This window comes from Osmerus mordax, chromosome 7 (assembly GCF_038355195.1).
Source record: "Osmerus mordax isolate fOsmMor3 chromosome 7, fOsmMor3.pri, whole genome shotgun sequence".
Lineage (NCBI taxonomy): Eukaryota > Metazoa > Chordata > Actinopteri > Osmeriformes > Osmeridae > Osmerus > Osmerus mordax.
In genome coordinates this window covers 3,606,121-3,630,393 of record NC_090056.1, presented here as the reverse complement: position 1 = coordinate 3,630,393, position 24,273 = coordinate 3,606,121, and the positions used below count along the sequence as shown (strand labels likewise).

The 24,273-nt window shown below is 41.5% G+C and overlaps 1 protein-coding gene across 1 annotated transcript in view; it reads left to right on the top strand.

Annotated features, from left to right (window-relative positions):
• Positions 1-18,986: 18,986 nt before the first annotated feature.
• The window catches only part of cpne5a (copine Va), an 80,429-nt gene continuing 75,142 nt past the window's right edge, over positions 18,987-24,273 (top strand). Inside the window, exon 1 of the mRNA XM_067240901.1 lies at positions 18,987-19,096. Coding sequence (XP_067097002.1) covers positions 18,987-19,096 — 110 coding nt within the window. The remainder of the gene's footprint in view (positions 19,097-24,273) is intronic.

The following is a 24,273-nucleotide window of genomic DNA, read 5'->3' as shown; positions in this document are numbered from 1 at the left end:
CAGTGGCCATTGATATTTGATCGATCCCCTGCTCTCTGTTTCTCTCTCTTTCTGTCTGTATTTTCTTGTTGCCTATTACAAGTTTTTGGAAAGTTTTTAGACTTTCAGTTGCTTCTCTGCATTGTTGTTGGGTGGTCCGCTTGGTCCAGTGTGAGATGTACCTGCCCCCCCCCCCCCCAAACCCCTTTGACATGGCTGCCTTCTTCTGAAAGCAACACTAGACCTTGTTCACAAAGAAACAGCTGCTAGTGCTAATGAGCTGAGCAACAACTTCCTGCTGACTGACAGTCTGGGGTTAGCTATCAAACTCTCATGCTGAGCTACAGCTCTTGAAAGACATTCGTGAGTAGGGTTATCGTTATAGGGGAACATTCACAGTTCACCTCATTTGTCTGGCCTCTTGGGGTCTGGAGCGTATTTGGGTGTTATACATACCTCTGCATTTATCTTTGCTTCTTTTAACATTTTAACACAATTTAACACAGTACACAACACATTAATGAAAGTAACAGTGCCCTATTGAATGACTGCCCTCTACTGTTCTTATTATTCATGTTTGTCATTAGTCACATCTGTAATAGGGATTTAATTATTATCGTTTGTCTTATCTCCTGAATTTTCATACAATACTGTAAGTTGGTAATTGGTTGACTGACTTTCCTGCGAGTGTCCCCTGGGTATGAACAGAACTATACAGTAGACTGTCATTATGACAATGTGTGTGTTTTCTTTGGCAGTTAATTATATTATGTAAAAATATGATGGAAGGCAGAATGTTCCCCTGATAGACTATACCGAGTGTGACAGTGAGAGCAGCAAAGAAATTTGGATGATAATTGGATTGTGGATATATTTCCACAACACATCTGAATAAGTCTACATACATACAGTAGCCTCCCCCAACACATACACACACACAAATCAAGATATTGTATTTTGAAAACTCCCTAAGATCTGAAATGGGATGCTACTGTAGTTTGAGCTGCATATAGCTTACTAAGATATTGGCTAGTGGACATGTTTTGTGTTTTCTCTCTAATAAACACAGTAGATAGTGCACTGCACAGTGTGCTTCGTAAGTTCATTAATCACTTAGCCAATTTGCTAACACAAGAGGAATGGAGACGAGAGAAAATAGACTTTGGTTTTAAATCACTACACAACGCCTGACATCTCCCCATTAATTGCCTGTATTTTACCAGGGGAGTAAGAGAGAGAGGGTTTCTATCACTATGGCGTGGTAGCACTGTGGACAGCTTTGTGATCTAAGAGCTCATTGGTTTATATCTGATGACCCACAGCCTAGGTGCTAGCTCTCCCACAACAAGAGTTTTATCATCGGCTCTGTGGGCTTTATTCCTGTGCAGGCTTGGGCAAAGACTATTGATCAGATCCAGCAGTGAACAAGGTTTTGCTCTGCTCCCAACACTGATAACTACTTTCCCTTATAATGTATACTTTATATCCATTCCGAGGTAATCGTTGCCCCTACAAGCTAACAACACTCAGGCTCTTGATCTGTGCTTAGCTGGTGAACACAGTGTTTGAATGACACACAGGTTATTTAATTAGCAACAACCTCAGAAGATTGTTTCCGGGTAAGCTTTAGGAAGCTGTCTGAGAGTTATTGATTATGATGCGGCTGGGCTAGGAAGGCGAATGGCCACATGGGACAATGTGTTAACAAGTGCCTTGCATGTGGAGGGCCCGGACCTGTTTCTTTATCACACCATCGTCTCTCTACGACTGCTGATCCCCCACCTCGTGACTGATTGATCTTAGAGGGGTTTCTAAAGCAGCGCAGCAATCGTTACCATGGAAATTCACAAAACACAGCAGGGAGGTTAAGGGAAAGGAGCCTAAAGGGGTTAAAGACTTTCAGCACTAATGATACTTCTGCAAGCATTACCCAATGTTGCCGCTAGCTAGAACCACTGATGGGCTCTCATCTGACGATGAAGATTCCCATGTCCTGTTTCTTTGTGTGTGTGTCCCCAGCTGAAGTCAGTGCCCCTGCTCCTCCAGTGCATGCTGGTCCAGTAATGAGGAAAACTGTAATGGCATATGCTGCCTCTCAGGGTTCAGTGTTGTCACTGGAGTGCATGCAAGCAGGCAATGGGGGGGCTTCAGCTGGTGAATAGGCCCTCTCATTATCTAGATAGGAAGTGTCATGGGTGACTTGTGCTTCGGGTCGCAGTAGCATTCATCATACTGTCAGACACAGTGGCAACCCCACTTGAAGTGCGGGGGCTCAGAGTGTCACATGTGGATGAACTGCATTGTAGATGACAAGGTATAAGCCTGAGGCTCTGCACCCTCTGATCTTTAAAACACCAGCAGTATACACTGATCTGGCAGAAAACTCTGATTTTGCTGCTTTTTTCTGCTTGGAATGTTGACATTAGCTGGGAATGAACGCCTTAATAAGTGGCCATAATGACAGAGTTACGTGGACCAGGATAGTTGTTTTTACATTTAACACGCAATTATACTTTTGCACATGTACTTGCTACATGCTTCGATGGCCAAACAACTGTCCTGGTGCAAGTAACTCTGTCATTATTGCATTTCGTACTTCTGTCGATCAATTTCTTATTTCCTGTTAGTTACAGCATCCATTCAGCTACAAAAATGTTGTACCAACCTTTCCGGTTTGAGTTAATGTAATGTGGTTTTGAGTTAATGTAATGTGGTTTCCCATTTGGGGGAGTGTGTGTTTGTATTGGGGGGAGGTGAGCAAGTCATCCTATTTGCCCTTTTTATTTATTTTTATCTTACTAGGAATGTCACAGAGGTCTTCACATATGCCATATGCACATATGAACTAGACTCAAACCAACATATAAAAACCTTAGTCTGACAGGAAGCAGTGCGTTAAGCTGGGAACACAAGTCTCTGACTCCCGGTCCATCAGCACCGGATCACCTCAGGGCTGCGTCCTTTCTCCTCTGCTCTTCTCCCTGTACACCAACAGTTGCACCTCCAGTCATCCGTCCGTCAAACTCCTGAAGTTTGCGGACGACACCACCCTTATTGGGCTCATCTCTGGTGGAGACGAGTCTGATTATAGGTGGGAAGCGGCCAACCTGGTGACCTGGTGCAGCCAGAACAACTTAGAGCTCAATGCTCTTAAGACAGTGGAGATGGTTGTGGACTTCAGGAGGAACACAGCCCCACTCACCCCCATCACCCTGTGTGACTCCCCAGTCAACACTGTGGAGTCCTTCCGCTTCCTGGGCACTATCCTCTCCCAGGACCTCAAGTGGGAACTGAACATCAGCTCCCTCATCAAGAAAGCACAACAGAGGATGTACTTCCTTCGGCAGCTGAAGAAGTTCAACCTGCCAAAGACAATGATGGTGCACTTCTACTCAGCCATCATTGAGTCCATCCTCAGAATCAGAAAGGGATTTATTCGCCATGAAAGTTTGCACAGACAAGGAATTTGCTTTGGCAGGAAGGTGCATACAATAAACATATACCTAAAATTTAAATATGTGGACTAACTATACTAAGGGTACATAAACTAGCAGTACTAAGTGGGATAAATATAAGTTGCCGTAAATTACAATATAAAAATACAAAAATACAAATATTACAAAAAATACAAATGTACAAGATACCATGTTGTGGTGCAGTGCAAAAGCAGTGTGTTTTAAGCAATAAGTCATTTGAGTCAGTGTGGTCCCTTGGCCTTGTTGAAGAGGCCAACAGCGGAAGGGAAGAAACTGTTTTTGTGGCGTGAGGTATTGGTCCTGATAGACCGCAGCCTTCTGCCGGAGGGGAGTGACTGAAACAGGGAGTGTCCAGGGTGGGAGGAGTCGGCCACAATCTTCCTCGCTCGCCTCAGGGTCCTCGAGGTGTGCAGGTCCTCGAGGGTAGGCAGATTGCAGTCCTTGGCAGTGGCAGCATCCTCACCTCCTCCATCACTGTCTGGTACGCTGCTGCCACTGCCAAGGACAAGAGCAGACTGCAGCGTATCATCCGCACTGCTGAGAAGGTGATTGGCTGCAATCTGCCTACCCTCGAGGACCTGCACACCTCGAGGACCCTGAGGCGAGCGAGGAAGATTGTGGCCGACTCCTCCCACCCTGGACACTCCCTGTTTCAGTCACTCCCCTCCGGCAGAAGGCTGCGGTCCATCAGGACCAATACCTCACGTCACAAAAACAGTTGCTTCCCTTCCGCTGTTGGCCTCTTCAACAAGGCCAAGGGACCACACTGACTCTAATGACTTCTTGCTTAAAACACACTGCTTTTTGCACTGCATTACAAAATTGTATCTTGTACATTTGTATTTTTTGTAATATTTGTATTTTTGTATTGTAATTTACGGCAACTTATATTTTATTTTATTGTATATTTAATTATATTCTAATCCCACTTAATACTGCTAGTTTATGTACCCTTAGTATAGATAGTCCACATATTTAAACTTTAGGTCCTTATATGTTTATTGTATGCACCTTCCTGCCAAAGCAAATTCCTTGTCTGTGCAAACTTTCATGGCGAATAAATCCCATTTTGATTCTGATTCTGTTTAAAGAAGACAATAACAAAAACTCCCAGAAAGATTTTCTCCTTCAGAGATGGTTGGTGACACACTGAGGTGCAGACCATAAGACAGTTATGTAGACAATTATGTAGCAAGAGTAGAGATACAAATAGTAAAGTTCAAATCGGTGGTGAAACACAGATATCCAGAATTATGAATCAGGATCAGCACAACACCACAGGATGACCAGGTAGATGGACAGGAAGGGACCAGGAACTCAGCATGGTCCATCATAGGTCATGTTGGCGACTCGGTTCAACGTTGTTGGCAGACCAAAGACACACACACACAAACACACCAGGAGAATAGAGTAGGGTTAGAGAATGTGGAAGAACAAATACAGTTACAGTAACAGATCATTATGTCAATTGTATTTTCTCACCCCAACTGAGTCACAACATGGCACATGAAAATATCTTTAGGTTCTGGAACACAATTGAGGATTTCCTGTTTTTAGTTTTTGGTCTACTTTCCTCCAGTATATTATTATGATACTGCCAGTATCATACTGGGTCTTCTCAGCTAGCCTAGCTTTTCCTGCCATGATGGCACAGAGTCTTGTGACAGTACTCATTGACCTTGTTGTTTGACCTTGCTATCAATAGCTGAAGCCAATGTGCCCTGAATCTGTATGTGTTTTTCCCCTTCTTAAGTCCTTGAGAACTATTTTAGTATCCTTTAAATGATTCAGTCAGATGGACAGTCAATTTCCAATGTTTTTACTAGGTTGATTGCAAAATGTCTGAGACATTTTCAACAAACTAAGTGCTGTTTGGACAACATGCAATTACTGGTGACACTGTAATCATCGCAGTAATCACTTTATTCTGAGGGCCACCACAAAGCAGGGTATGTTTGTCTAGTCTATCACTCATTTTTGGGGATAAAGACCTTGGGGAGGAGGGACATTCCAGGATGTTTGTTAACTGTGTTATGTTATGTGTTACGTTGTTAGAATGATAAAATTACATTTACATTTAGCAGACGCTCTTATCCAGAGCGACTTACAGTAAGTACAGGGACATTCCCCCCGAGGCAAGTAGGGTGAAGTGCCTTGCCCAAGGACACAACATCATTTTGCACAGCCGGGAATCGAACTGGCAACCTTCTGATTACTAGCCCGCTTCCCTAACCGCTCAGCCACATGACTCCCTGTCAGGTGGCTGGCAAATGTCAAGACCGATGTTTCTCCAAGACCAGCCTGGGGTTATATATATATATATGTAACCTATACCCCACTGGCTCTTCACTAAGAACCAGGGGTAGCTAGAACGGTATTTCCCACAATGGTTTGTTCAATTAAATGAATGGGGGAGGAGTCGGCGTACTAAAATAATGCACTTTATTCAAAGTACGGTAAGGTGCTCACACAAGCTACTGGTACAACAAGCAGACCAAGGCTGCGATTTCGTTACAATGCCTGTTGCAAAATGTCAAATAATTAATTAATCTCACTGGGCTAGCAGTTTCAGGCCATGGTTGCCATGACTTTTCAGCTTTGTACCTCTTATGCTTGAATTAATATAAATCAATATTCATAATATTTTTAACATGGTTTTCCAATGGAGTTTTCTTTCAAATCCTCTCAAACTTCTTTAAACTTCTTCAACTTCCAAATCCTTCTTCTTCCTCAATCGTTCAGCTAGAGCCACCATTTAAACTTTAAAATGTTGACAAAACCCTAAAGTATTTTTAAATTATTCAGCTTTTTGATATCTATTCAACTTTTTTCAATATCACTGATTATGTTTCATGACTTTTTCAAACCGTTTCTGAGATTTACATGGGTGTGTACGTGAAAGCCTAGAGTGCAGACTGAACGCTTAGAGTGGAGTGGAGCTTCGGATGTCATTGAAAAAATATTTCTAGTTTGCCAGCATTGCCACAATTTTCGCTCTTCATGCTTCGTTTTTGGATCAATAGATAGCTCATTTTGTGCTGGTCGTAGACAGCTGTCTGTTGAATCCAACAGACTTACACATTTGTTCAGAGACCCACGAAAGCGAGACAAAGTCCAACTCTCGCCCCATAGAGACCAATGCAAATCTGGTGACAAAATCGTCAGAGAAAGCAAAAAGAACAAGATTTTGAAACTGCCGGTAGAGTCGTATTTCTGACCGCACAGACATATAAAGGACATCTCTAGTTTCGGCAGAGTCTTGGGTCTCGGAAAATATCCTCATTTTATTGATTGGACGTGTGGTTTTGCGTCTAGGTCAACTTGTTTGAGGTGTGGATGCTAGGTAAATGTTTGTTTTTCTCTCTGCCTAGCTCGTTAGCGATCACAGCTGCTCCATCGCCGTGGCAACCAGACAAACACGCACCAGGAAACGTCATAGAATAATCTTCAAAGGGGGTTCTTTATTAATGAATGAATGCAATATGAGTAGGCTAAATGCCTGAAAATATCACGAGAAGGGAAAAACTTAAAAGGACGTTTAAGTCATAGAGATTAGGTCAATTTTTACACCAGTCTGCCAAATTTATTGGGTGTGCTCGTGCCTTCGGCGAGCACAACCATTGTTCTCTCACATATATATTTATTTTTATTGTTTATTTTCGCCCCCCTAAGGATCAGTCAATATTTGGACTACATAGACAACGCCTGTGTCAAAATGTTCGTCTTGGTCTCGATTGCGTATTTTTATTTACGTTCCGTTGCACGGTTTAGGAGGTTACAACGTTTTTGTGGCAAAAAGTGCCTTTAGTCAACGAAGGGTACTCAGTGCTAGCTACGTCAGCACACGTTGGCAACGACGCATAGATTGATGTGCAGTTGCACAGCGAGTATCGTACTGTGGTGTACTAGCAGCACATGTACATTTAAGCAAATCAAGACCTGCATGTACAGTAAGTAATGTCACATTAAATAATGTATTTAAACTCAAGCTTGTGTGGTGCGTCGCTGTCTTCAATGCCACAGCCTAAACTTTATGTCAAAAGAAACATTCTAATTTCTGGCGCTTTCAAACAATCCCCTCAGTGACGTTTGTCTAGCAACAGCAGCTAGCTTGCTCGTAGCAAACTTCTTTTGAATTAGCCATTTCCCCCTAAATTAATGTCAAACTTGTTTACGTTTTTGGGGGCATATTTTCAATTAGCAGACAGTACTGTTTGAATTGCGATTCCATCTGAACTTCTGCCGGTGACAACGTTGTTACAGTAGCTTGTTTCAAAGGGGGTTCTTGAGTAGGCTAAATGCTTGAAAATATCACTAGATGGGAAAAACTTAAGGGGACGAACCCACCTGCAACCGACGCAAGCGAGCACACCCTACAATTTCCCCAGAAATTGTACCTTCTCAAGTTATTGTTTATTTTCTCCCCCCTAAGGATCAGTCAATATTTGGACTACATAGACAACCTAGGTGTCAAAAGTTTCGTATTGGTAGCGATTGCGTTGGTTGTATTTTTATTTACGTTCCGTTGCATGGTTTAAGTAGAAATTGCGTTTTTGTGGTGAAAAGTGAAGCTAACGGTGGCTAATTTGTTAGCCACAGTCACTGACGTTACTAACGTCACTACGTCACGAAAACACGCGTGACTACCTGTAGCAGAACATTCGTTTCGCATCTGTTAACTTGGGGGATAGCTAGGCTAACTATAGCTTTACTGCAAGGCAGCTGCAGAAACGCCACAAGCAAAGAGGCCAGGGTGATAACTATTGACTCATTTTACTTTGTGATGTGAAACACAATTGTGAAATGTAATGTACAATATTAGCTGATATTATTAAGGAAGTAGGCCCACATCTACTTTCGGAAACGGTAGTCTACTATTTCACTGAAGCATTAGCATCATGACATTAGCCTCTGTTGCCCGGGCAACACATACTACAGTGGTCTATGATGCATCTGTTTTCAATCGTTAAAATAAACATTCCTCACAAATACATTTTCGTTGTAGGATTTATTATGACATTACATTACAAGTAAACAATTTGTTGGTGAAATTATCATTACCTGTGGTTTCAAACCAGTGTGTTGCTCACTGCAACGCTGTAGCCTAGGCGAGGCACACTACAAAAACATCTACACAGCTGTTTAGGAAGTCAAACGGCGACAGAACATGTTCGGCACTCCCCTTACTTAAATCAAAAGTATTTCAATAGGTGAATCGAAGCAGCTAGCTTGCTCGTAGCAAACTTCTTTTGAATTAGCCATTTCCCCCTAAATTAATGTCAAACTTGTTTACGTTTTTGGGGGCATATTTTCAGTTAGCAGATGGTACTGTTTGAATCGCGATTCCATCTTCTACTGCCGGTAACGTCGTAGAATAAGGAGGTTCTTTATTAATGAATGAATGCAATATGAGTAGGCTAAATGCCTGAAAATATCACGAGAAGGGAAAACTTAAAAGGACGTTTAAGTCATAGAGATCAGGTCAATTTTTACACCGGTCTGCCAAATGTATTCGTTTTGATTCAGCTATGAGGCTGCCTCTTGCAGGGGAAATGAGAAGACATCTATTTCATTCTACACTTCACTCGTATTTTGAGTTGTAAATGAGCAGCAAAAAAAAGATGCTTTTAAATCTATGTCATCTTTATAAATAATAAGTATGCATTTTTATATAAAATATACAGAAATATCAGTTGTAAAAATGTCATAAAAAAACGGACCCCTGTGCAACCGACCCAAGCAAGCACACCCTACAATTTCTCCAGAAATTGTATCCTCTAGTTATTTTAATGTAATCTTTAAATTCAGGCTCGTTACATTTCGGGACTTTGTTCTGAACAGGAACGCCCGGCTTCATTGAAAATGAATTGGAAGCCGACGCTCCGCGCCGCCCGCGCCGCTCCGCTGTAGTGGACCCGCACTGTATCTCATAATTATGACTTAGTATCTCATAATTATGACTTTGTATCTTATAATTATGACTTACGTAACTCATAATTATGACTTTGTATCTCTTAATTATGACTTAGTATCTCATAATTATGACTTACGTATCTCATAATTATGACTTACGTATCTAATAATTTCGACTTACGTATCTCATAATTATGACTTATTTTGTCAACTTTTTTTTATTTTTTATTGGCGGAAATGGGCTTCCATACCAACGCCAGTCTCCCTTCTCTGCAGAACGCATTAAAAAAATAAATAATAAAAAACAAGCCCCCCCCCGGTCTGACGGCAAACCCCATCCTACCACATTTTCTGTGGGAAACCCTGAGAGAAGTGCAATGAGCTCCATGATATGAGAGGAAGGAATTTGAGTTTTATCTTGTGATTTAGAGAGGTTAATATGATAGAATATGTATGGACTGAGTTCCATATGGGGCAGCGTGGATCTAGGTCAACCCTTGTGCTGGAAGGATAGGCTCCTTGTTAAAGTCCCTGTGATAAAAAAAAAAAAATGCTTCAACACATAACTATGTAGTACTGAATAGTGGAGTTAGACCGTTAAAACGTTTTTCAAAAAATGTTTGTTCAAGAGTGTAGCAGGGTTTGCTTGTTTAAAGATAGAAATACTTAATTTATCATAAAGTCTCAGGGCACCACCCGAATATTGGTTTAGGACATTAGGGAATCCTATGTTTAATATGTAATAATCAGTCTCATCTTTAGGAATGAATTCGTTGTAAGTGTAGAGCCAATCGTAACATCAGTGAACACGCACGTCAAAATATCTTTACAATGAATTTATTCAAGTAAGGTAAACAGATCTTATGAACAAGTTGGATTATGGGTTTGATATGAGAGATTGGTTTCAATGAACAGAATGAAATGGTCTAACTTAAAGAAAGACAGAAATTGTACAGTCAATGATTACATCCTTACAAATCATAAACAGAGCTCACGCCAATGCCATGTCGAGGAGGAAAGAGCGTTAGCCATAGTTACGTTTGATCAGGGGTTGATCAATGATGTTGAGGGCGGTTTGCGCCAAAGGTCCATTTGAAGAATCTGAAGTCACAGCGCGGCTGCGCTGGGTCATGTGACTGAGTCTGCGGGATCTCAGTGAAGTCGCATTTGGAATTGCGTTTTTGGTTCTTCTGTTGAAACATCCAGATAGTGACGCGTTCACTATGAAGTTGAATCTCAGGAGAAGCTTGGCGACGTCCTTTGGAACGCCAATCCTGATGGCGTTCATGCCATGGTCGGTTTCGCTGGAGTCAGAGATTGATGGTCATCTTAGGGCTTTATACAGTTCGAGAGAGGACCCGTCTGGGGTCAGATGTGGATTGGGGTAAGCTGGGTTCTCAACTCCCCCCTCCTTCCTTCACACCTACCAAAGGTATGATCTGATCTCTGGCTGGTTCATTCGATGGTTCAAATATTGTTCTGGACATCTTGGTACAGTTACAAAATATAGTTGAATGATTGTTTTATTATGATAGCTTCGTGTAGATACCAAGAATGACGTGGTTATCTTTCAGGAAGAAGGAGTTGTTACTAGAATCAAGATTTCAGTGAACACAACATTAAAACAAAGTAACAAACATGACACAAATATCCCTCTCATAATTCTCCACCTTGTACTCTTGTGGTAAAGGTGAAGTCTCAAGAACTTTCCTCAAAAGTTCTGATCAAGGTATGTATTTGTTCAAATCGCCGCCGAAACGGATAGCAAATGGTTGCTGGAGACGTGTTGTCTAAATCAGGCCCTTTGAAGCTTGCAAGCTAGCAGGAGGGCTGATTAGGTAGATTCTATGGTTCCTTTGCATCGGCGTTTGGTGGGTAATCAGCATACTGAGGGTGTCACAAGGGCTGATTAGGTTTGTCTGATGTGATTGAATCACTCTTCAGGTGTGGCAAGATGTTGGCTCCGTGTGGTCTTGCGGACCTCACTACAAGATTTTTTGGGGCGGGGCTGAAATCATGCTCGATGACGAGCCACTGGGTTGCAGCTGCTGCAGTATCTTTTCCTTTTGCCGTGACTAATTAGAAGCATCTGTGTTGACTCAAACACTTCTTTTCTGATTTGTTGTTAAGCCTCCAGACCCTCAATTTCTATCCTCCAGATGTATGCATTGTATTAAGGGACGTTTCTTGGACTTTCGTGGGGTTTGTCTTCTTGAGGACGATAACTAAACTTTTTCTCTACATAGTCCACCTGCTTTGGACATTCCTGTACAGTGAGTGTGAAAATAAAGATTGGCCATTGCGCGGTAGTATGGAAGGGCTTGTTGAGCCAATCACACGCCCACCGTCGTCAGTGCTGTCACGTGTTTAGCCCCAAGATCTGTCAAACAAAGTACAACATTCCTCCAGTATGGTTTAATTTAATTAAACTCTACAATTTTTTTTCCCAGTACTACAATCAAACTTCAGGAATGATGAATACTTCTTATTGTTTTATGCATGACAGGGCTAAGTAAATATCTTTTTTTTTATCTTGCTACAATTTAGAATAGTATTAGACCGATAACTCACATTTAGGACGATTTGTTTATGGATGTGAGTTTGATATTGAAATATTTTGAAAGTAATGAAAATCCACCTAAAGAGGCTGGAGATGGAACACTAACCATGAAACACAAAGTATTTTAACCGTGACTGTGAAACTATAAATGATTAGCACAAATATATTAAGATTCAGCAATTGATGCACACAGTTATTTTTTCTGTATGAGTATTAAGCAAAGTAATGACAAAATCGTATTAAGCAAAGTAATGACAAAATCGTATTAAGCAAAGTAATGACAAAATCGTTTTGCTTTATCCACTTGCTTTCTTCTGCGTTCCTTTCTTTTTTCACAAAGCAGCTCTCAAGAAACATCAAGACCAACCTTCTCTGCACAAATTATAAAATAAAACTAGAGAGGGTACAATTTCTGGGAAATTGTAGGGTGTGCTTGCTTGCGTCGGTTGCACAGGGGTCCGTTTTTTAATGACATTTTTACAACTTATATTTCTGTATATTTTATATAAAAATGCATAGGGCCTACTTATTATTTATAAAGATGAAAATACGAGTGAAGTGTAGAATGAAATATGATATCTTCTCATTTCCCCTTTAAGAGGCAGCCTCATAGCTGAATCAAAACGAATACATTTGGCAGACCGGTGTAAAAATTGACCTAATCTCTATGACTTAAACGTCCTTTTAAGTTTTCCCTTCTCGTGATATTTTCAGGCATTTAGCCTAGCTACTCATATTGCATTCATTCATTAACCCCTTTGAAGATTATTCTACAACGTTACCGGCAGTAGAAGATGGAATCGCGATTCAAACAGTACCATCTGCTAACTGAAAATATTCCCCCAAAAACGTAAATAAGCTTGACATTTATTTAGTGGAAAATCGCTCATTCATACAAAGCTCACTGGTAGCGATCATTGTCAGTAACAACGCAAAATGCGATATAGCCCTGTGTGGAGAAGCTGCCCCGGTAAATTGTACTACTACAGTACAGTACTAGACTACTGCTGTGTTGGTCTTGGCGATTGCGTTGGTTGAATTCGATTTAACGTTCCGTTGTACGGTTTAGGCTGAAATTTATTATTATCATGAACAGATTGACAAAGTTTAGGCTGTGGCAATGAAGTTCAGGTTAGTAGTCAGATAGTTTCACCTATTGAAAGACTTTTGATTTAAGTAAGGGGAGTGCCGAACATGTTCTGTCGTTTGACTTCCTAAACCACTGTGTCTCGCGTAGGCTCAGCGTTGCAGTGAGCAACACTGGTTTGAAACCACAGGTAATGATAATTTCACCAACAAATCGTTTACTTGTAATGTAATGTCATAATAAATCCTACAACGAAAATGTATTTGTGAGGAATGTTTATTTTAACGATTGAAAACAGATGCATCATAGACCACTGTAGTATGTGTTGCCCGGGCAACAGAGGCTAATGTCATGCTAATGCTTCAGTGAAATAGTAGACTACCGTTTCCGAAAGTAGATGTGGGCCTACTTCCTTAATAATATCAGCAAATATTGTACATTACATTTCACAAAATGAGTAAATAGTTATCACCCTGGCCTCTTTGCTTGTGGCGTTTCTGCAGCTGCCTTGCAGTAAAGCTATAGTTAGCCTAGCTATCCCCCAAGTTAACAGATGCGAAACGAATGTTCTGCTACAGGTAGTCACGCGTGTTTTCGTGACGTTAGTGACGTAGTGACGTTAGTAACGTCAGTGACTGTGGCTAGCAAATTAGCCACCGTTAGCTTCACTTTTCACCACAAAAACGCAATTTCTACTTAAACCATGCAACGGAACGTAAATAAAAATACAACCAACGCAATCGCTACCAAGACGAACCTTTACCACCACCGCCGTTGTGTATGTAGTCCAAATATTGACTGATCCTTAGGGGGGCGAAAATAAACAATAATAAATAATATATATGTGAGAGAAAAAAGTAAATACATTCTATTTGAAGTCAACCAGCCATTTATCTCAGATTGATCTAAAGTATTACATATAACTATTTCTTCAGTATACAATAAAAAAATTGAATGTCCTTTGAGGAAAACAATTCTGAGAATGGGGAATTTTTACTGCAAAAGTAAAATTACAACCCCGGGTGTGATTTGTTTGACATGAAGAGAAATGCAGATGGTCACCGTCTGTCTCCTCAAAATACCTGGCCTATCTATCTCAAAACACAACATCGATGAGAGGTTGTGGAAATGGCTATACTGGCTATACTTCTATGGCTACGACCATAGAAGAAAACACAAACACAGTATACTGAATAAAAGTTTTGTAGGCCTACAGACAAATGAACCAGCCACCAGCGTGGAACGTTGGAACGTCCTGACCAATAATTAGCGGCAAGGTGGGGGTTGTTTGAATCTAGGGTTATCAAAAATGTTTACCCAACATTATTAAACACACACACCTGCGCCCACCATATAAATGCTTGGTTCTACCATTTCAAAGTGCGACAAGCTGCTTTAGCCTTCACTGACCACAACGACACATTGCTCTGTCTCTGTGACAGAGAAGAAGAGGTTAAAGAAATCACACATGCCACTGCTCAATCAGCCAATCGCAACGGATCTGTTTCCTGTAAGAGACACTGATGAGAAGCTTATACTCTCAGACAACCTCCTGGCTCTTTCTGCCGATGGCGGCTTCCCTTCGCATGTGGCGGTCACACGCTGTCGTCCCTCTGACACTGTGTGGCAAAAGAATGAACCGGGGTCAGTCATCTGATGCCATTGCAGCCACATGTTTGCTCATGGTTCATTTACCCTGCAGCAGGGGGTTGCAGGGCCCGGTCTACTCGCTGGGGCACAATGGAACTGTTCCTTTAGAATCTTGCACTGGAAAACATCAATAAAGCTTTATAAGTGCTGTTGTACACACCTACTCAGAATAGAACTAAGAGAACAGAAAGTCCTACACCACAGATCTCAATTGAGCAGTGAGTCTGCAGCACCATACTAAAGGGATTTTGTAGTCCTCTGTTCCCTGTGCAGCGGAAATATATGGACTCAGACGACAGGCTTCAGATGGTTTCTGCCTTGTCTACCAGAACATTAAGAGGATCAACTGAGAGAGAGACTGATAAGTGTATCTGCACAGGTTTAGCGTTACGTACTGAAATTAAAAAAGAACATTCCTAATTATGGGCTTGGCCATAAAAGACATTGATGATGTTTGAACGTTCACATAGTAGAAACGGTGCTTTTGACTAAGAGACAGACACTGGAGAGCACATTTCTTGATGGTTTCTCACGTTGGTTGAAGTGATACTCCCGCACCTCTAAGGGGTATCCACTGCAACTGAGCTGTAAAATCGCATTTGTTGTCTCTGTGCACCATCGAAGCGCTTAGAGAATTGGCATGGCAGATTTGCTATTTGGTTTTCAGCTTGAAAGAGCATACAACAGTCAAATAGGTTTGTGTCAGTCAGTCAGTCAGTCTAAAGGACCATGGTCTTAACTCCGTTAGGCTATAACAGCAACAAGACGCACACATGCGTTATGATTATTAGACCTCAGCACCTGCTGAGTCCCTGTGGTGTTATTTGTTTTCCTGATGACTTAGTCATCAGTACAGCAGTACAGGTGCAGAAGAAACAGTTTTCTGGGGGAGAGGGAGAGTGTGTACCCCGCTGGGTTTGGTACTACTGTGAGACTTCCAGCATGGGTCCAAGTGAACACACACAGTCCCCAGTGTGTGTTCACCCATACACATACACGCCACCCCCCCCCCCCACACACACACACACACACACCCTGTAGTGCCTCCCACGCATAACCACAATTACACACGAACCAAAGCTGATGGATGAGAGTAGTGTTGACAAGGGCTCAGCAAGAGCTGGGAGACTTGGGTGTGTACTCAGGGGGACTCGGTATTAGCCTAACAGGCGGTACCAGGAGGGCCTAATTATTACTCCTTAATGATGAATAAGGGTTCCATGACTGTGTGTCCAGAAGGATCAGGCCTTCACCAACACCACAACCTCCATCACAATCAGAACACCCAAGTGCAAGTACTAGCTCCCAGTTGAACAGTAAATGGTACATTAACATAGTGTTTAGTCCTCCCACACAGCCTGACTCCCCACTGAGGCCTGGGGCATGATGGGTAACCTGTGGACGTCATACAGTTATGTAGACTGTGTGCGCCTGTGATTGTGTTTGTGTGCTTGATTAACATATCTAGCACTGTGCTCTGGTAGCAAACACCCAGACTAGCCTTTACGAAACACTGCTTGCCAGCTACGCCACTGAAAAGGTGAAATACAGTGGAGCAGGTGGGCTGCATTTTTGCTGTTGAGTGAGTTACACCCAATGAATGTGGTCCAGGGCAAGCATTTGCCTCTGTTGGTCTCAATGATGTAATAAAATGAACTTTTATCTGTAATATGGTTGCTAGAGACAATTATTTGTAACAATAGAAGAACTCTTGCTAAATATTCTTCACATAACCAGCTACATATAATACAATTCCACACAGGAACCTTTCAGCTCAATAAGGTCTTGAACATTCAATTTGGAATTGTATAGACCTAAAAAGGGTTTTATACTGAGGCTTTTTTGGATTCCTTCTATCGTTCAAAAGGATTCTTTCTAGACACCCCTTGTTGATTCCTTGAGTATATCTATTCGCTAACGTGTTCCATTGATCCCCTATATGGAGTCATATGGCTGAGCGGTGAGGGAGTCGGGCTAGTAATCCGAAGGTTGCCAGTTCGATTCCCGGTCATGCCAACTGACGTTGTGTCCTTGGGCAAGGCACTTCACCCTACTTGCCTCGGGGGAATGTCCCTGTACTTACTGTAAGTCGCTCTGGATAAGAGCGTCTGCTAAATGTAAATGCAAATATGTCATGCTGGAATAGATGTGTATGTCATTTTATTATTCTCAGTTGAGTTGTGAGGCTTTGGTTTGCCCAGTAGTTGGAAACAGGAGATACACATTGGGATGTATTTTTTCCTAAGAAAGCAATAGTGACTGTGTGAGTTACCTTCATGCTTTGGTCAGTGTAGGAGACAACAATCCCAGCTGAATAGCCTCCATTTCCAGCGAACTGACGGTCCTATTATGAGTGATAGGGAACACACACAAACCCATACTGATGGAACATGTGCCAAAGCATGTTCCTTACATAAGAAATTGTAAAAAAAAAAAAAAAAGAACTAAACAAAAAAACTGTTTGTGCTGCTTTGTCACATCTTGTTAATGGTTTTGTAAGGCGGCAAGACCAAAACTTGTTTTCCAGTCAAGGTTTAGTAGCATATATTGCTTAGACAGTATAATGTTGGTTGGTTTTCTACAGATTAGTTAGGTCATTCAACACCTTTGAAAAAATGAATTGCCATTTTATTAGAAAAACTAATGAACCAGGAGTCCAACGGTACTTAGGAATGTTTGGCTGGACTTGATGTTAGTTTCCTCCAGGAACACAATGAGTCTCATAGAGAGACTTGCTGCTCTTGTTGGTTATCTGTAACTGACTCTAAAATGATTGAACTCACTGTGAAATATATTATTGTTGCTTGCTTTTTCCATAGGTACACTCTTGCACTTTTGAGGTTCATGCTGTTTAATTGTAACTTGTCTAACTACATGCTCTTATGGTTCTTCCCTTTGGACTTATTTGGTTTTCACAATGTATGCTTCATGTTTGGTTACCCACAATGTTTGTGGCTATCTGGTTGTTATGTTCAGTGACCTATGCACTTTTATAAAGCTCTCTCTTGGACGTCGCTTTGGATAAAAGCGTCTGCTAAATGCATAAATGTAAATGTAAATGAACCACAATCATGCACAACTTAATTAATCAAGCCTGGTCTTGATTCTGACGAATCTTTACAAAAGTGTTATTTTTCAGTATTTTTTGGTAAGCTGTTTTGGCATCCAGTTTTCTAAAACGTTTGAGTATGAGTGCATTTTCTAGGTACTCTGACGTATCACTGCGAAAGTTGAATTATTATGATTGCTATGATGGAAATGTTCATTTATTACTTGGAGCGTTTCAGGGAGCCCCCAAAATAACATTTTCCAAAAATCCCCCACACACAACTTTTCACCAGAAAGCAATTTTTTTAAATGATAAAGGGCAGGATAAGGTTGAAATAGGCGATTTTAGTATCACTTTGGGTAAAAGAAACGGCTCGAGCGTCAAAGCATGATGGAGCTGTCCTGGAAAAAGGTGCTGAAAGCGCATCAGCAGCCTGTCAATGAGGAAGCTATTGCGGCGTGTGCATTTGGTGTAATCAATATTGCATTAATCGAGTTTATATAATATTCTACGAATTATGAACAGTGCGTTTATTGGTATATCATTGCTTGACGCAGGACAGGCTAGGCTACATGACCTAGATTAAAGCAAATCTAGGAAGAAAAATTCATTTTAAATTATTGTCTATATTTGTCATTCAATACACGCAACAAAGTTTAAGTGAAGAGAGGGCTGGCTGTGCCGTTTGATTAAATCTTCGTGCTTATTAGTCTAATAATGATAAAGCCTATCTTTTAGGACTGAATTGATTAATAATAGGCTTTGTCTTACCTATTAACTTACCCATTAGTGCCACTATGGTGATGTCCTTGCTGGTAATAGTAATTTGGACAGCGAAAACGATCAATAATCAATAATATGAATGAAATTGCAGCCACATTCAGTAGGGTAGCCTATGTGAAAGAATGCATAAAGGGGGTGGAGTTCGAAGCTCTTACTTTCAAGACACTCCATTGCCAGGAGAGATCATTCTTAGCCTGAAGACAGTGAAGTTCATTTCGGTGAGTTGGTGGGACTCTTCATGAATCTCTTACCATTACGGTCGGTTTACATTCAACACACGCTTTCCATTTCGTTTTTAAATCACTTGGAGAACATTTAGGAGATTTGGCAGATCTATTTCCAGCTCCCGCATTACCGTTAGTTATTTATCCGGTCTTTCGTGCGCTCGCTGCTCACCCGCGCCTGGCTGAGGGTGTGAGGGCAGAAGCTAGACACACGTTTGCGGCCAGGCTGTGCGAACCAGGGAGCTGGCCCGGTTCTCCCGCGTGCATGGAGGGAGACGTTATGGACAAACTGGAGGCCATGGCTGCGGTCTGTGACTTCGACCCCATCACAGGGAGCATCCCAGCCACTAAAGTGGAAATCACCGTTTCATGCAGGTAAGTCACAAGAGAGTTTCTTAGACTCAAGACTAGTTTACTTTTATTTGTGCAAAGCTGCAGAAGTTTAAAATACGGCTCTATCGTTATGCGTTCGCAGCTTGGCTTGATAGTATTTCCATTCGAATCAGGCGTTAGGCTATAAGAATCTCCCAACTATAACTTAGAATCAAGTTTCTTTATGGTTCAGCTGTCAGGCCTTATAGACTACTGTACGTTTACAATCTAAAGTAGGCTACTGTTTAGAGATGGCTGCTATACCATCGCCTAAATCCCCTAACCTTTTTCCCCGAATTGCCTATGCTCAAACTGTCGCGTGCCATACCTGAAATCGACCGTTGGATTTGCACTGCTCTAAGTTCACCTCCCGGGGATGTGGCACATGCAGACTGGATAGCCCGGCCCAAGAACGATCTTGTTGTACTAAAAGCATTTGGCATTGTCTGCATTGCTCTAGTATAGCTTTGTCACACGCTCAACCTTGTTAGGAAATCAGTGTGCTTTTTCGGGGTGGGTTATGGACGCACGATCATACAGATAACTGTCGAATGACATCAGTGGCGGGGGGAGGGGGGGGAGGAATTATGTGACATTTTCCTCAAGATCAATTCCTGAGGGGGACACCAACATTACTGCTGTAACACATAGCCTACATTGTAATATGGTAAATGTATATTATTAATATTATTGAAATGGACTTATGTTTACAGTGATTTATTGGGGGGGACAAATCATATTTTTCCCAGGATGGGGGGGGGGGGGGGGGGGGGGGGGTCATGTTCCCCCCGGGATTTCCGCCTATGAATGACATGCATGCTGAACATTGACCAAATTGTCCGCACAAAACCGCTTTGGTTTCTGTGTAGTCGGTTTGACAAGGTGATGGCTTTACATCTTTTGACTTGTAGTCTTCAATTGGTTAAGGTATACTGTAGAGTAGACTGTTTGTTGTGATATGTAGGCTAAATTGTAACAGTAGCCATGGTATTTGAAACACCTTGTACTGGGGACATTTCACCTCTATGCATTTGGTGGGGTATATCTATTTGTAAATAATGTCTAGCCTCCAGTTTTCTCAAATCGAGTAATTGATGCATGCGTCACTGTGATATTTGTAATCCATAGGATGCCAGGCACAGCTTAGAGATGTATTAGGCGCTTTGATGGCCTCCACCGTCCGGTTTATTCGAGGGGGGGGGGGGGGGGGACAGGCTAGCATTTGGTTGAGGGAAATGGATCAAGTCTAGAAAATGGTTTAAGGGCAATTGAGTGTAAGAACTGTTTTCAGATATTCTGAATTGCGTTCAAGCACCCCACAGCCCTCTTCAAGAGGTTCCATAAATTGATCATTCACATTTCACAACACACCCATCAAGTGGCATAAACATCAGAACTCTCCCACCCATTCAGAATTACTGAATGGGTGGGAGAGTGTGGAACATAATTCATTCATTTTCATTAGGATTGACTACTGTATCAAAAGTGCAGTTAGTCAGATGAGGTACATTTCTATTAAAGCCTGCCTTATCACAGTGGGGACTTGGAAACACTGCTGTGATGGCTTACAAAGGGAGTTGTAATGTTGAGCCGGCTCTGCTTTTCATTTCGGCCCTTGTTCCGAGCGGCTATCATTTGGCACAGAGGTGCCTGACTATTCCATTCATGCTATCAGAATAACAATGTTACGGGTTAGCATCATTTGTGCATTTTGTCCAGCGTTTTCCAGACAACTGTGGGTGTGTATGTTTATGTGTTTCAGTGTCTTGCAGACATCACTGCTAGTTGAGATTGTTTTTCGCCTTGTTTTGGTCCATGTTGTTTGGTTCTTTCTGACCCCCCTGACTCCACAGTGAGTCGACTAATCTAACGAAAATTAGAATGATTTATTGACTAATCGCCGAGACATTGTCATTCACCATTTAATTTACTGTATTAACTAGCTGACTGACTGATGCAGCATTCTGCCTAATATCTGCTTTTGTATGTCATATAAATATGGAACAAAATAAAGGTGAGCGATATGCTATCCTGGCTAGTTCTATGTGTCCTCTCGTGCCGGGATGTTTCCGCTTTAAATGCTCCAACATGCACGTTGTGCTCCCATGAAAGGCAAGTTCCGCTCTGCATGTATTATACACAACAGCATTTTTCATTTGAAATTTTGTTAAACTTTCCCACACTCTCTAAGGTCGGCTTCGTTTGCACTCCGACATTCTCATAAGCACAATATCGTCTTGTCTTCTATTGGATTGCATACAGCGTGACAGTCTAGCGCTACAGCGCCGCACTGATCAAATTGCGTTATCGCAGGCCCTTAAAATACGTCATATGAGATCAAACAACTTGTCGACAACAGAATTATTTGTTGGACATTTTTTATTGTCAACCTTGTCGATAACGTCGACAAATTGTTTCAGCCCTACCAGCTGCTCAGTGTAGATGCTCCAGAACACTGTCGATCCACTGCTCTCTTCTCTGACTCCGAGGTTCCCCCAAAACACAATTGCTACTGTGTACATTACACCCAGACAGCTGTTCACACCTTCCCATACCCTCCTATCATCTATGGCTGATTCAAGTCATTGTACCCATATGGATATTTACTGTTATGTCTTTCCCAAAGCTGTGTTTAAGTTTTTGCGTGACTTTTAGATCCCCAACTGCTTTTCCCATTTGTGTATTTGTCAAATAAACAGTCATGTAATAGCATCACTAGGCTCATGTGGGTGTGTGAAGCTAGTATAGGCATCAAGCACCTAAACTCTGTAATTGGTTTACTGAGAGTGAGAACCCTCAGATTGCTGCATACATGGAATTCCCAGCAACCCAATAGTTATGCTCACAACCCGCCTCGGTTATTACAGAAAGGTCTGTCAATCCAGAGGGACTATAACAGAACCACCTTCCTGCCAGTTTGAAAACAAAGTGCATCTCTGTGATTGCAAATTGTTTCCCCTCTCCGGTTCTGATTGGCTTTGTTCATAGGTCAGTCGCCGAGGTGAATGAGAGCCCTTGTTTCCTGGCTGAAAGGGCTGCGCTCCAACCCTAAGACAAGATGGATTCTTGAGACTTGAGTGGGTCTCCATTCCTGTTGCTTGTCTCCCATGAGAGAGATATGGCATTGAATACAGCTCAGTAAGTTAGAGAGGAAGACAGAGGGATGTCAAGTCTTGGCGCTGTTCCTGGGGATTGAGTGTATTTTCAGTAGTTGTGGCCTTGGGTATCTTTTTTGAATAATTTATATCTCTTGTATGTGGCTGTATCAGGATTAACGATGAGACTCTAAATCCAGTACTATTTCAGAATGTGTCTACAATATACCAGATGGTCTTGTTACCCAATCAAAATGACATGTGGTAAACAAGCTTATTGGATGCCATAGATCAATATGAGAAACAACAGATGTGTTTTATTACTAGTAGGCCATCTTTGAAAGTGCAAAAGCAGCCCTGAGACATATACCTCTAAGTTTCTGAGAGGTACACATTTTTATTTCTTCCGTTGATTATGTGATTTCTTCCTTGTTCCTTTTCACTCAAGCAGGGGCGTAGCCACGTGGTGGCCAGGGGGGGCCACGGCCACCATTGGTCAGAGAATGGCCACCCTGCCCTCCCCCCCCCCCAACTTCACAAAAAAAAGGTTTTATTTTATATTTTTATATATATTTTTTTTTTTACATTCCTGGACAGAAACGGTATAAAGCTGAAATAAATGCATTAGTATTTTTTTTATAAAGTCAGCTTATATAGGCATTTGTCACTTATGCTACAAGCCCCATATTCGCAAAATGTTGGGCCACGCCCCCATCAACAGCGCAAGACACAAACCAACATACCTGCATTCTGACAGCGCTTCAATGGAGCGCTAGCAGCTAACCACTGGATACCGTTAAAAAACTGCTGCTCTGAGTGATGCAGTGTGTGAGTTTAAAATAGTAGTTTTTGACAATCAAGTGCCACCCCAAATAAAAGACTGGCCAGAGCTGGCCCCCCCAGAAATAATGTCCTGGCTACGCCCCTGCACTCAAGAAAGACCAACACCCTCCTTGCAGGTAAAAACACAGACGAACCTCCAGTTCTTGTCATTGATATTCCTTCTGGAATATCTGTGGGGTAAGAAAACACGGTTAATTTTAAGCTAGTCTTTCTGTTAATGTTTTGACACAATTTGCCTAGGTGCTTTTCTGGTAATTACTTCTATGAATATTCGCGTACCAGTTTTTGTAAAATGGTCTCTTTCTGCCCTTGCTGTTGGTGCAATCCCCTCTACGGTTGCCACCGACTCGTCATATCACCATGTTATTGCCCTGAAATGTTTTCTTTGTAATATCCAAGATTCATTCAATACACAAGGCAATATTATGCAGAATACAATATTCTCCAAAGGAAGTATTGCATTTTTTATGACTGCATTGTCGTGCTCCCCTTTCCCAACCAATCTAAACATCAGAAACACAATTTCAGGCACCAAAACTTTCTTTCTATTCCTCAAAATATTGATAGCATTGATTGAAAGTGTATTGTCTTGGATAAGTGGTGGTACAGTATGGTGTGAAGAGCCTTTAATGGATAACCACTGTCTCTTCTCAGCCACCTCAACAAGTTAACAATTCATTTATAGAAAATAATTGTGCAGTTTTTTGCATACAGTACAGAAGACCAAAACATTTTGCAACGCAATAAAACCCTTGCGATTTATATACAGTAGGCTATATGTGTAGCCGGTAGGGATGCAACGAAGAACGATTTTTATGGTACGATTATAGTCTGAGGAATATTCATGGTTTAACGATTACTATAGATTAATTTATTTCACAACATTAGGGATGTATAAAATTACATGAATATTCTTAAATTAAAGGTTACTTTTCGTACAGTGCAATGTACCGTATTTTTATAAGCCGCATTTCCTACAAACCGCACCCCACCAGAATGTGAGCTTTGTGTTTGTAAATCTGAGTATAAACCGCACTGGAATATATGAATCAGAATCAGAATCAGAAAGGGATTTATTCGCCATGAAAGTTTGCACAGACAAGGAATTTGCTTTGGCAGGAAGGTGCATACAATAAACATATACCTAAAATTTAAATATGTGGACTAACTATACTAAGGGTACATAAACTAGCAGTACTAAGTGGGATTAGAATAGAATTAAATATACAATAAAATATAAGT